The sequence below is a fragment of the Chelonia mydas genome, chromosome 1 (genome assembly GCF_015237465.2).
Source record: "Chelonia mydas isolate rCheMyd1 chromosome 1, rCheMyd1.pri.v2, whole genome shotgun sequence".
In the NCBI taxonomy this organism is placed as follows: Eukaryota; Metazoa; Chordata; order Testudines; family Cheloniidae; genus Chelonia; species Chelonia mydas.
In genome coordinates this window covers 293,549,250-293,563,181 of record NC_057849.1, presented here as the reverse complement: position 1 = coordinate 293,563,181, position 13,932 = coordinate 293,549,250, and the positions used below count along the sequence as shown (strand labels likewise).

The following is a 13,932-nucleotide window of genomic DNA, read 5'->3' as shown; positions in this document are numbered from 1 at the left end:
CTTCTCCCTTCCAACAGTAAAAGTTAACCCCAGACAGCATGCAAGAGGGAAATCACTGCATGAATAATTGGCAATATGTTCAGTTAAACAATTTTAAAGCAGTGCCAGAAATAGTTTTGTTTAAATACATCCTATTTAAAGAAACATCCCATTTCACACACATGTCAAATGTTTACTTATTTAGAAAAATAAAGAATTGGAAAGTATATTATTTCTATTATAAAGTGTCCAGTGATGATTTTCTTTTAATATAACCTCCCCAATAACCAAAGCTGTTTAACCTCTCTCTCCATTAAGATAGGTCATTAGGGAAAAAAAAAAAAAAAATCTGCTGAAGCACACTTAATTTACGTCTTATTAGGAAGTGAAACAACAAGTCTTTTATCAGTGGCAACACGTGATATTTAGTAAGAAATTATGGCTATTTTGATTAACTTTAAAAATAAGAGTCTCAGTTCCTACCTGTTCTGGTCTAAGACCTGGCGGGACCCAGGTATATTCTTCCAAGGCACAGCCAGAGTCGTCATCGGATGTTGAGCTTCGTTGACACCCAAAGGTAAGATTGTTAACTTTTGGCTCCATCTCCAAAGGCATAGTGTAGCGTACAGTGTCAGCTATTCAGTTGCAGTTCATCAAGAAACTGTTCTGAAAAGATGAGATTACAAAAGAGTTAACAAAACAGGAAAAGCCTCATGGAAGTGATCTTGGGGTGGAGGTAGAAGGGCATCAACCAAGTTAAATATTTGAAATACTACTGTGGTAAAGTGACTGCTATAAAATACATCATGAAGGGTAGATGCTTTTATTGATACGTCACTAGGAGTTTGGGTTATATGCATAGCATGAAATACTGATCTTTAGTAAAATTAATTAGTGTCTTGGCAGGACAATCATCCTGACCACCTGGGATTAAGAAGACATTTCCTCCAACAGTATAGCATTGCACGATTAAACTGCATTTACATTCAGAATTTCAGGCAGCTCTCTTATCATTAAGAAAAGGAGTACTTGTGGCACCTTAGAGACTAACCAATTTATTTGAGCATAAGTTGTAGCTCACGAAAGCTTATGCTCAAATAAATTGGTTAGTCTAAGGTGCCACAAGTACTCCTTTTCTTCTTGCGAATACAGACTAACACGGCTGTTACTCTGAAACCTCTCTTATCATTGGCATAAGTGCTGATGCAACTCCACTGATGCTAGATCATCCATAGAAAATTTTATCAGCATGGTATGTAACCCCTCTCAAATCAGGTCTAAACATCACAGCAGTATAATACCTGTGGCTGGACACATTGCCAGTCCCACTATTGCCAATATCAATGAAGTTGTACCAGTGCTAGATCAGTGGTGGAAGAAAGACTTAAATTTCTCAAGGTAGACAATGCCTTAGGTACAGTATGTCAGTTTTCCTCCTTCAAACGTAAATGGCAGTAGACAACATTTAATCACTATGTATCTTTTTTTAAGATACACATTTACCCTAAGCCATTGTTGAGCTAGTCCATACCTTTCTACCCTCACAAAAAAAGATGAAACTGACTATTCCATTTTGCTATTGCTACAATACTAAAAGCTTCCAAAACAAAAATCATGAATAATGAAGTTTACACATGCCTTGAGAATTTATCCACTAATTTTAGCCCACTGCTAGTTAGAACAATAAAGTTATAAACCCTGAAAAAAAAAACATTAAGAGATGCTAACAGACTATTATTATAGTGCACAGCAGCACTGTAATAAAGATTGCTTACATCATAACTCATTATTCTAAGTACAACAGTAGATCTCCTATCCAAGCCACTGTAAGAACTGCATATTTTCACAAAGCATGTTGGATGTTAAATAAATCCCTAAAATTTTATTTCAGTTTTTGTTGAAGTGGTAAACTTAGTAAACCTGAATAAATTAAAACTAAAATTAAGTTTATCAGTGCATATTATAAAGAAAGGTAAGTGTTAACATGAAGGAAAACCTCTACATTTGCTATTTTGTGCAGTATTTTAAACCGCATGCATGCCAGAAGGCAGAGATTAGCACAACCAACCAATAAATTTGACTTTACTTCACCCTTAACAAAAGTAAAGATGACCTCATTTCCTCTTCTACTGTTCAGAGTTTGTGACCTTCCAAACAAGTCATCATTTTAAAACAGGTGCAGATCATTCATGTCTTCAATGTAAAAAAAACTTTATGAACATCAGTGCATTCATTCCATCCTCAATTACTAGGAAGGGTTAATGAAAGTCAGAAGCAATTTAGTGTGGATATTATATTGTCTTGAATATTACTGTTGCTAAAAGAAGTGATCATCTATTCAATAAGTAATTTATAAATATGATCAGTAGGTAGGTCTCTTAAAGTTCACTTTGGATATCTAGAATACATAGATAAACATCTTATCTATAAACTAATTTCCTTTGAAAGCAGATACAGAGGAGATAATTTGTCGATACAAAGGAAATTCCTTTCTCATCATGTTAGTGGAAATAAAATCATCCAGTACAACAAGAGCAATAATCTCATTTTAGATCCAAGGCTATGTCAATACTACAAATTACTTCAGTATAATTTATGTCACTCGGGGGTGTGAATAATCCACACCCCTGAGGGACATAGGTTATACTGACCTAAGCACTGGTGTAGATGGTGCTATGTTGGTGGGAGAGCTTCTCCTGCCAACATAGCTACTACCTCTTGCAGAGGCAGAATTTATTAAGCTGACAGTCCTGTCGTCTTAGAGCAGTGATTCTCAAACTTTTGTACTGGTGACCCCTTTCACACAGCAAGTTTCTGACTGCGACCCCCCCCCTTATAAATTAAAACCACTTTTTAATATATTTAACACCATTATAAATACTGAAGGCAAAGCGGGGTTTGAGGTGGAGGCTGACAGCTTGTGACCCCACACATAATAACCTCACGACCCCAAGGGGTCCTGACCCCCAGTTTGAGAACCCCTATGTTAGACTATCTTCACCAGAAGCACTACAACAGTTCAGCTGCGCCACTGTAAATCATGTAGTGTAGACATAGCCAAGATCTCTTCCTATTCCCATATAGCAACAGGCAAGAGGGAGTAGGATAAAGCTGGGAACTCAATGTTCTGGTAGCTACTAAAAGATGCTATTGTTAGTTATGGTTGTAGTAGGACTGTGATGCGTATCTTGACCCCTACCACAATTATAGGTGTGTCCAAATAATTCTCAGCTGTGAGATCAATGTATCATGTTTATGAGTCACACTTAAAGTCCAAGTCATTTTGGAAGGTGATCCAAGTACTAGATATACACTACTTTAGAATATTCTTCTGTAGAATTAATGAAATTAAATGAGATGTTTATTTGAAATGACATAGATCATATTTTTAAAGTGTCACTAACTACTTGAAGTCTCACCTAAAATTTTCTACTTCTCACTTGTTACTCTATTATGTACATTAATGTGTTTGTCAAACTGTCACCTTTCAAAACTTAATTCTGCTTAGTGACCCCATAAATAAAGGAGTCTACCTTTAAAAAAAAAAAAAGTTTAATTAAGCAGTTAATGTTGGACTCCATCATGGAATAGCAAGCGTAAAGTAAGTTTCATATGAAAGGAGTAACTACATCAGCAAGTATATTGAAGAGTTCAGACAGTATCTTTGGTCTAGCCTTCACACTCTTAAGCCAGAACAATAATTGGATATATTCAGCTTTGTAACTAATCCTGTTGATTCAGAAATATAACAGAGAAGATGAGTAGCTGCTCAAAATATTAGTGGCTCTCATACAATGATCAGATATACAGATATATGTACATATCTACTCCACCATGTAGATTTTCTTAGACTGGTTGTCAGTTTTCTAAAGGGTGAAATGATTGCTTTGTGCCGCAGATGAGATCTGCCTAATGCTCATCAATGATTCCTCTAGAAGGCCACTCCAAATAACCCTATAGGACACTTTATGTCTTCTACTGTCAGTATGGAAAATCGTCTCTGTTTGGAAAGATATACAAGCTGTAAGTCAGTCTGTCATGGTTTTGTACTTTGCATTGTTTCTTAATAAAAATCAATGTTTAAAAAAATCACAAAATAAATTCAGAAAATCCTTAACATCCTCTTGTTTTATGCTATCCTCACAGGTCATCTTGGAATATAAATTAAGCCCGGAGAAAGAATGCCAGACCACCAGAGAGAGAAATCACATTTGAAGTGTGACTGATGATGGCATAAAGATTTTTTTATTTTTTCAATTAACAAAAAATCTTATGCCTTCATCGCAGCAAAGAAAGTTTTCCTCTTTTTAACTGTCAAGTCATAGTCAACAGATCTGTTCCTGGTGGTGAATCAGGGCTGCCTACCACCTCCTACTCTGTGGACAAAAAATGTCAACCATATTCAGAATGGACTAGCTAATTCCATGAAGGAGAGAGTGTCATAAGCAAGACTGGTATGAATCAAACCTAACTACAGTACTGGGTTGTTCCAATAACCTGTGTAAATATCCAATATTTAGGTATGGAATAATTTTAAAATTCAAGTGTTACATTATTTACAGCTTAGTCAAGAATGGACAGTAACACCTGAGCAAAGAAACACAGTCTTTCACTTTACTAAAGGAGACTTTGATTTGTAGTGAGAGGTTTTAGTAGTCTGAGCAGAATACCAGAACCAGAAGTTTAAATTTGGTAGTGAAGATAGTCATGTTAAAATATGAATTCACAATCCCATTACTTGTGGTCAGCACTGTTTCACACAACTGGCCACTGTAGACAAGGACGAGGTTGTGTTCAGCACTGTCAGTAATAAGAAACCCTGGTCCCAGTACCATATACCCATGACTTCCTGAATGATACTGAACTGATCATGTACTAGTTGTTTAAACTCAATTTTGAACTATTAATCTGGGAAAGTCAAGACCACACTGATACCCTGTGGCCTCAGAAAAAGTCAACCTCTCTTGCTTAGTTGTTCCATCTGCAAAATGCAGAAGATAAACTCACTCATTTCACAAGGTTATGTGGACTAGTTAATTTTACAAAGCCCTTTGCAGATAGCATTATAAGTGTCAAGTGCTATTTCTATGTAAGTAACTGCTGTCCTTGATAACGTTAAGATTTACAAAGTGCACCAATAAATGCCAGAGTTATATAATTCCAAAAAGAGGACAAGACTTTAGGGGGGAGGAAAGTAGCAGAGCCTTGTTTCCTTTCAGACCAAACTACTTGGGGGAACAGCTCCAGTTCTACTCATTTTTCTATGCATTGGAATTTTTAAAAAAACCTAATACATTCACTTCAAAGCTTACACCCTCTACCTCCAGTTCCTTTATGGGTAAGAAGTAGGTTGAAACAGCTCTTGGGAGAGAGTGAAGGAAAGAGAGGTTCTTCCCTTAGCTGGTAAACTGAAATTGAAAAACTAAAAGAAAAGGGCAGGGTTGCTATCAATATGTTGGTTTTAGGAAGGGCAAGGAAGATGCACCACAAACCTCACATGCCCACATAGATATAAATTCCCATTTAAACCTACATTCATTGGAAGGTTGAGATAATTAACATGGAAGAGATGCATTCCAGATACCAAAAACATTATTCATAAATTGAACCAGATTGTGACCATTATGTTTCTGAATGTTTGATGTTGAAACTGAAGTATCTGAAAACTAAAAATACAATCAGTACTTGTAGAACTATTTTAGCTATTATTTGTTTATAAATTATTATTTTCCCAACCCTCCTAAGAGTCCGTAAATTGGTTTGCAAATTAAAACTGCAACAGATTAGAGCTAAAACATTTTTGCAGTTGTACTCATTCTTCAAAGTAACAGGCTTCAAAGTGGTTACATATCTTAAGATGAGCTTGTTGAAACTTTGAGAAAGGATACTACATGACATCTACAGAATAAAGCAAGTTTGTTTTTAAGATTTACAAGCACTCCCTCACTAATAAAGCTTCACAATCTACAAAGAGAAAAATCTTTCACTAGTAGCTTCATCGTTATTAGCCATGTTAAAGAAAAATGTGATTAAAAAAGTTAGACAGATATACACTAGTGAATCCTGTTGTCATCAACGGTCACTTAATAATAGGAAGAGTTCTTAGGAGTGAAGAGTCCATATCCCTAATTATAAATCCATTGTTACATAAAATATTAAAATTCACATCCTAGAGAAAGGATATTAGAGAATTGTTAAATCCAAGTGTGAAACTAATCCTTATGTTAGGATTTCCAGCTCACTGAATAAGTTCTATGGTCACCGCTGATCAGATAGAAAAGGTCATGATTTGTGAGCCCAGTAAGACACACATTTCCTTTCCCAACCCCTGCTGTTTAACTCTGTCCTGCAGGGCAAACAACTTTTTTGTTAAACTGCTTGTTAACAAGGCTATAGGGAACACGAGATGCATATCACATGCATCCATTCACAATATACTGCAATTGCAGCCCAAAGGGTTAAGACTAGGCGTTAAATAAGCAGGTGAATGGGATTATGTACTGTACTTTATGCATCCGATGAAGTGAGCTGTAGCTCACGAAAACTTATGCTCAAATAAATTGGTTAGTCTCTAAGGTGCCACTAGTACTCCTTTTCTTTCTACCTCATATGATAATTCACCCTAAAGAGGAGCAGAGTCTGTAGTAGAAATACAACCAAAAAACATTCCAATAACGGTATAAGCATTACCAGAAAAACCCACTTTACTGCTGCAACTAGAGTAATTTGTTTTCCTGCTTCCCCATTAAAAATAACTTAATTTTGAAATTTGGACCCAGTTCCACATATTACAACTTAAGTGTTAGGCGTTATCAGGACTTAGCCACAGCTGCTTCAGAGGTTTAACATATTTACATATACAGAATATCTAGTGAACTATCAAAGAAACAGTACCATACTTTATTAAAGATATACAGCAAAATTCAAAGACTGCTACCGTGTATTTATTGCTAACTATATATTGATTGGCCTTAGAGTAAATCAAGCTGATGTGTTTTCTACATTTTCTAAATAATGCCTAATCTAAGTATGTACACCAACCAACAGCAGAGTTGAGTAATTCCCACACACACATACTGACACACATGCCAAAATAAAGAATTTTTCACACTGGAAATTTGGCATTACTTTCTTTCATGATTTCAGACTGTTTTATTTGCATGAATAATGCCTTCTGAAATTGCAAAGACAGACTGCTTAAATTTAACAAAAGGAGGAAACACTATAAAGCATTGTCCTTGCCAAAATGTCTGATTTGGGTTATTTTATTTGGCTCCATATAAAAACAAACTGCATGCTGTGGTTATACAAGAATCAACAGTTTAGGAAGCACTGTTCTAATAAGATCTTTATTTTCCATAATGGGGTACACAGATTTTAAAAGAGAGAGAAAGAAATCTAGCCCTTTACAGTCTCCTATTGATTTTTTTTTAAATTTCTATTTTAAACGACAGTAGGAAACAGCAGCCAGACTTTACTCCAATGTACACATCTACTCAGGTTTCACCCCATCACCTGTTGGCTCCTGAACAACACTGTTCTTTGTTAAAGCTTACAGCACTCATTGGAAACAAGTTTCCAGAGAAAATACTTCAAGAAAGTGTTCAAGAAGTCACAAGTTGTAAAAACAAAATTCCACACATAGCCCGGTTTATTCTGACACAGATTAATGAGGAAAATTTAAATATACATACATGCACATTTTTAAAAGGTCATCTTATCTGTCAAGTGTTCTGAAGAAGAAATCAGCTGAAGAAGAATTCTGAAGACCTGACATTGATTGTTCCTTCACATTATCATGTTTTTTAAAAACGATAAAAGGGGATTAACAATTGCAAGCTAAAACCATGAGTGTACTTGCATTTCATGGCAACAAGCATGTATAGCAAACAAGAGGCAAGACCCCTCTCAATACTCAACTCTAAATACCAGACACACTGCCAAAAGAAATCCTCTCTTAAACCTATTATTTCAAGGCCAAGTCATTGTGGAGACTAGTTTAAAACGATCATTTTAATCTTAGAGAGACCACCTGCATTTCAGGCAGGCCTTGTGTCCCAGGGCCAGCTGACAACAAAAGTGCACATGTAACAACTCACCAGTGGGAGGTTTGTTGAGTGAATAGGATCAAATGCGATGCCATCTCGTATGTCAAGTAGCACAGGAGACGTCTGTGAACAGTTGGAGCAAACGCAGCTCAAACAGACCTGGCTTTCTTAGCTCACAGCAGCAGTAATAAGGTATCAACATCCAATTAACCTCCCTTGCAGCCAAGCCCTAACGGTTAAGTGGCTACAAGAAGCGGCACGTTACCTCTTTTAAAAGGGGAGCCCTGGCGCAAGCTGCAGCGGGAGGCGAAGCTCCCCAGCTCCGACCCCTGCAGACTCGGCGCTCGCCGCTTCCCCTGGCCACTTGCAATTGCTATTTTAAACTAAGTCCCCTTCCGCCACTCCCACCCCCCACTGCTTCAAACGCCAAGAAACGGGACACAGTAGCCGGCAGATCACAAACGGCAGCCGCGACGGCCCAGGCTGGGGCCGCCCGCTCCCGTGCCCGCCGGCCAGGGCAGAGCGAGCGCCCAGCCCCAGCGGGCCGGGGAGCGAGCTGCTCGGGACTGCAGCCCGGGGACGGGCGCTGGGGTCGCGGCTCCCAGCCGGGCTTGTGAGCCAGAAGCGGGCTCTTGGGGGCTCCCGCGCCGCCGGGCCCAGGGGAGACGGAGCGCGGTGCCCGGCTGTCCCCGGGATGAGCGGCTCCCTTGCCCCATCGCGGGGCGATGGAAACTGCGGGGTCCCTCGGGAGAATCGCCCCCGCCCCAGGGGCTGCGCGTCCCCCGGCTGCCAGAGCATCCCCGCAGCCGGGCGGAGAAGCCGCCGCGCCGACCTGCAGGCTCCTTACCTTCGGCTCCCAGCCGGCGGGCGGCCCCGGGCTCTGCGGGCCGGGGCAATGGCCAGTGCAGGCGGGACAGCGGCCCCCTCCCCGCGCTGCTGCTTTCCCCACCTCAGCAGGCCTGCAGTGCCCGGCAGCGCCGCCCGCACACTACCTGCGCCTCCCTCCGCCTGAGGCGACACGGGCGGGCGGGCGGGCGGCCGGCCGGGCACCCCCTCCCCTCCCGCCAGGTTGCAGAGACAGGACAGAGCAGCCTCCCGAGCACAAGCCCTGCCCCTCCCCAAATGCGCTGGTAGTTCTTAAACAGTCAGCCTCCCCCCAGCCTCCCCGCACATCCCTCAAGTCAGCCTCCCCCCAGCTCCCTGGAGCCCCCAGCCTCCTCCTCAGGCAGCTTCCTCAGAGCCCCCACTCCCCCCCTCAGGCAGCCACACAGCCCAGTCTCCCCCAACACACAGAGCCCCCCAGCCTCCTCAAAGACCGCCGGCTTCCTTACAGTCCACCAACCCCCCACCTCCCAACACACACACAGCCCCTAACCGCCCGCCTCCCCAACACACCCACCTCAAGAAGCTCCTTTCTCCTCCCGGAGGCTGTTTACAACATCCTCCAACATAAACACTAGCTCCCGCCAGCAGTCCCCCTAGACCGCATACCCCCTCCCCGCACACAGAGATGTTCTCATTAACCCCCCACTTCAGTGGTGCACAGCGCATCGGGAGGAGGAACCAGCCCTTACCAATACAGCATCAAGCCTACAGCTGTTGGAGGAGGCAGAAGGCACCAGAACAAGGGCCTCTTCTTTTTTTGGCAGGCAGTGCTCAGAATCATCCTTCCCTTTCATTCCTACCGCTGGCTAAGAAGATGCACGTTCATGTAATATTTCGGGAAGGAACCTGTACAAGGCAAAAAGGTTCCCTCAGCCAAATATCTACTCCAGGGACTGAATACTTTTAGAAGTAATAAAAGCTTAAGTCACACTACTGAGTACATACATTATTTCCCCCCCCACCCCCCCAGTTTGCTTCCCTAATGCTATTTGTGCTTGTAATAGATCTCCCACCACACCCCCCATTGTGTGGAAAGCCTTCCTGCCTATACATCAGAGTGTACTAAGATCTGACCTCTGTTCAGTCTATAATTCCTCCAACATTAATCGTTAGACTGTCCACTTCCAGGAACTGTCAGTCATCTGTGATCCTATATAAACTACAAGTTACTACAAACTACAAGTGTTACTTGAGAAATCCCTTATCTTCCATTTCATGAGCTCCAGGGAGCCCAATCAGTTCTACAAGCACTGATGCAAACATTTTAAAACGCCTGCGTAAACTTCCCTTTTCGTTCCAGCACACCACTCTCGGAATATGGGAGGCCGCCTTCCTTAACAATCATCTCAAAACTTGCCATAACAATGAAGTCAGCCCACTGGGCCAGAATTTAATAAGTTTCTGACCATTTTGAAGAGGTCCTTAACATAAATAAAGTCAGGCAAGCCTGATAAAGAGAGCTATTTTGTGTCACTCCATGAGACAGAGAAAGGAACAATGCCAGGTAAAAGTCTATGTACTTAAATCAGGATAGTGGAAGGTGTCAAAAGTGAGCTACAATTAGTAGTAAGAAAAGGAGTACTTGTGGCACCTTAGAGACTAACAAATTTAGTCTCTAAGGTGCCACAAGTACTCCTTTTCTTTTTGCGAATATACACTAACACGGCTGCTACTCTGAAACCTGACAATTAGTAGTAATACACTAGCAAAATTCAAAGCAGCCCTATAAATAGTATTATACAAATGTGACAAATATTTTATATAGGATTTAATACAAAAAAATCCCTTCATTAAATACATCACTAAACCGTTTGAAGCAAGAGGAAAGAATTTCAGAGTAGTAGAGTCAATGTTTTCATGTGCAAGACTGAAAGGTGTACTATGGCATCATAATAAATCTGGATATTGTATATATTTGCATAATTACAAAAAGAAATTAAGAACTCTTTAATAGCTACAGTATATAATCTAAACTAATTTATTTTATACACATTAGATATCAGTACCTAGGGACTATGGCCAATAGTAGACTGTAAATACTGCTTTACATACAAAGGTAACACTATCAGAATACAAATCTATACATACATGTAGTATTTATAGTTGCTGTAGTATCTGAGTCATATGAAGTCTCTGCATTTATAAAGTGCTGGTGGACAAACAGCAATGTAAGGTAGAATGTCAATTTTTTAAAAAAAATGTTACCCAAGAACAATTTCTCTCTCACAGGGCATAGTTAAGGAGATTAGTTGCACATATGGTTCTGCACCCAACTGAACAGAAAAGGCCCTATTGTAAAGCTTAACATTTAAAAATACACAAACATGTTGCTGTAAACTGTTTGGTGAAATGAATAGCTCAGTGGTAAAACTCGAGTAGTTTCTCTCTCTCCAGTGCCAAGTACAGATGAGGAAAAATTTAGTATTTATTAGAGGGCAGAGATACCAGAGGCTTATGGCTTTAAGTGTAGAGTCTATTTAGAAAAGATTTAGCCTTGGTCAGACAATAGTGTTTGTCATGCAGACATGCTTGGCTAGCAGCCAGTGTTGATTCCATCTTTGACAATAAATATTCAAAAAGGGAGGAACCACTAACATAGCTGTCGCTTTTACTTCACTCTGCATTTTTAAAAGGTGTAGCCTTTCCTCCAGCTTGAAATAAACTGGCTTTTGCGCCTTCCCTCCCACATTTGACTTCAAAGGCTGACAGGCAGTTTCCTCTACAGAACTGTGAATTTAACCGTGAACACCTAGGTCATATTTCCTTTTTCCTATTCCTAACTGTTCTTTGCTTTCCTAGGGAAATAATTATCAAAGATAATTTATTAGTACTTTATCTCTAGGTCAAAGGCATAAATGCCTCTTGTTCTGAATGAAACTATGTAGCATTTTTGTAGAGATGTCTAGTTTTGGACAGGTCACAACATTAATCAGACATGCACTCCTTTCTCCTAAAGCTTGGCATAGATGCATATTCTCCAGTAGTAAAGCATCTAACATGAAATTATAATTATATGAGGTTGATCACTTCTAAAACTTTTGTTTAAAATCAACTATACACTAGCTAACTAGATAGGGCTTCGTGATTATCCAATTATGTACAGCATTCAACTATTTGTATGGAGGGTGGAAGTGTCAACTACTGTGGAACATTCACAGTTACTTGTTTGTTACATTTTCCACAGCATTGTTAACTTTACAGGCTATTGCATATGAGATAGTAACGAAGTAGTTAGCAGACAGTTAATGCTGCCTACAAAAATTAAATTTGAATGAGACAGACTATATCCACAGGGTGCTAAGAGGAGTCAATCTTGTCTGAAAGGCATTGTTATTGTCAAGGGCAAACACATTCAGAAAAGGAAAGGCATGAGTCATAACTGGGCCCCTCAAGGGCTGCCTTTTGTTTCAGTCAGCTGGAAGACTGGTGTGGATTGCTTTTTGGGTGACTGCTAAGAAGAAAGAAAAGGAGTACTAGTGGCACCTTAAGAGACTAACCAATTTATCTGAGCATAAGCTTTCGTGAGCTACAGCTCACTTCAATGGATGCTGTAGCTCATGAAAGCTTATGCTCAAATAAATTGGTTAGTCTCTAAGGTGCCACTAGTACTCCTTTTTTTTTGCGAATACAGACTAACACGGCTGCTACTCTGAAACCTGCTAAGAAGAAAACAATCTAGTTTTATCCAACTGCAACCATTTTCCCACATCTCCAACCTGTCTCTAGACTTCATTTTATGAGGTGAAAAAGACTGCTTTAAAATTATCTATTCATGGTATAGAGCCAATAATTCAAAAATAAATTTGTTTGTGGAAAGGGGTCAGATACATGAACTGTGTTCAGAAATGGAAAATATTAAACCTCTTTTTTACATGGGAAATAGGATGCAATTTCATGCATGAAGTTAAGCTACTTATTGCTACTGGCTGGGTAACATTAAGACAAATCAACATTTTAGTCATGAATTCTGAAATGAGAATATCCAATATCGTATGTCAGGGCATACATACACTGCAACATGGAACAGGAAGAAACTTTTCCCCTTCCATGAAAACACTATGGCATAGTTGATTAATAATGATCGGGCATTAGCAGACCACAAGGATATGAAACTTGATGGATCAACGGTTTGGTCCATTACGTCAAATCTTATCACAAATCAACAGCATTAGAAATCACGGATGAAAAATGTGTGATCTCTATTACAAAAAATAGGTTAATATTGCTTCACAGGGCATGCAGTCAGACATTAAAATTCCCTTTGCAGTTTGAGAGGAGCTTTCTCTATTTACACTCTAGTAGAGTGACTAACTTGATCAATCTTTTAATTCTTTATCACCCTTCTAAATCCAATGGAAGCACATAAATCTCTTAAAAAGACATACGCCTGAGAGAAACATTACAGATTCATACAATGCTGAGTAACAGGTGTGGTGGTGATGGCATGGCCAGAAACAGCAAGGAGGACCAGTATTGTCTGTAGTGACATCATTATAAATGGCAGACCCAGATACCCAATGGATCCACAATATGATACCTATGAGAAGAAATAGAAAATATTCATCTACTCATCTATGTCTAGTTATCACAACACCTACCTGATAACCAGCCCCAAGTCTGGTAGGATAGGTACTGCTCTGCTCTGTTCTTCTCCTTTTACTCCCCTGTCATTGGCTCTACTTGTTCTGATTAGGTGGACCACTGCACCTGTACAGAACCATTCTGAAGTCAAGGGGATTCAACAGAGGGGTACACCTGCACAGAGTTGTGAGACCTGGCCATTACTGGGAGGGGGGAATTGCAATATCTCTGGTATATCAACCAGTCAACTTCCCATGCCTAAATCCAACTTTATTTGCATGAAGTAATTCTATTGGTAATAAACACCATGATTTTTTTAACTGTTTTTTTTTATGAAGTCACAATAATTTTTTTAAATTAAAAAGTCAAGTATGGCATGTATTCATCCAGATTTTGTCAATTTCAGTGTTTTTATTTGTTGAGTTGAATAATCTCCCTC

At 39.8% G+C, this 13,932-nt stretch overlaps 2 protein-coding genes across 7 annotated transcripts in view; one reads left to right on the top strand and one right to left on the bottom strand.

Moving 5' to 3' along the window:
• Positions 1 to 5,256, top strand: part of PPHLN1 (periphilin 1) — a 166,022-nt gene extending 160,766 nt beyond the window's left edge. Inside the window, exon 11 of the mRNA XM_043549100.1 lies at positions 4,126 to 5,256. Within this exon, the coding sequence (XP_043405035.1) occupies positions 4,126 to 4,194 (69 nt within the window). The 3' untranslated portion in view covers positions 4,195 to 5,256. The remainder of the gene's footprint in view (positions 1 to 4,125) is intronic.
• Positions 1 to 13,932, bottom strand: part of PRICKLE1 (prickle planar cell polarity protein 1) — a 107,800-nt gene that overhangs the window by 8,837 nt on the left and 85,031 nt on the right. Inside the window, exons 1-4 of one of the 6 annotated variants that reach the window (XM_043549013.1) lie at positions 8,875 to 9,077; positions 8,079 to 8,150; positions 7,674 to 7,765; positions 463 to 645 (exon numbers count right to left, since the gene is read on the bottom strand). In XM_043549013.1, coding sequence (XP_043404948.1) covers positions 463 to 594 — 132 coding nt within the window. In that variant the 5' untranslated portion in view covers positions 595 to 645; positions 7,674 to 7,765; positions 8,079 to 8,150; positions 8,875 to 9,077. Of the gene's footprint in view, positions 1 to 462; positions 646 to 7,673; positions 7,766 to 8,078; positions 8,151 to 8,874; positions 9,416 to 9,601; positions 9,754 to 13,932 lie in introns of those variants that run through there. The other 5 variants (XM_037887980.2, XM_043549006.1, XM_043549018.1 and 2 more) reach the window with 5 other exon arrangements.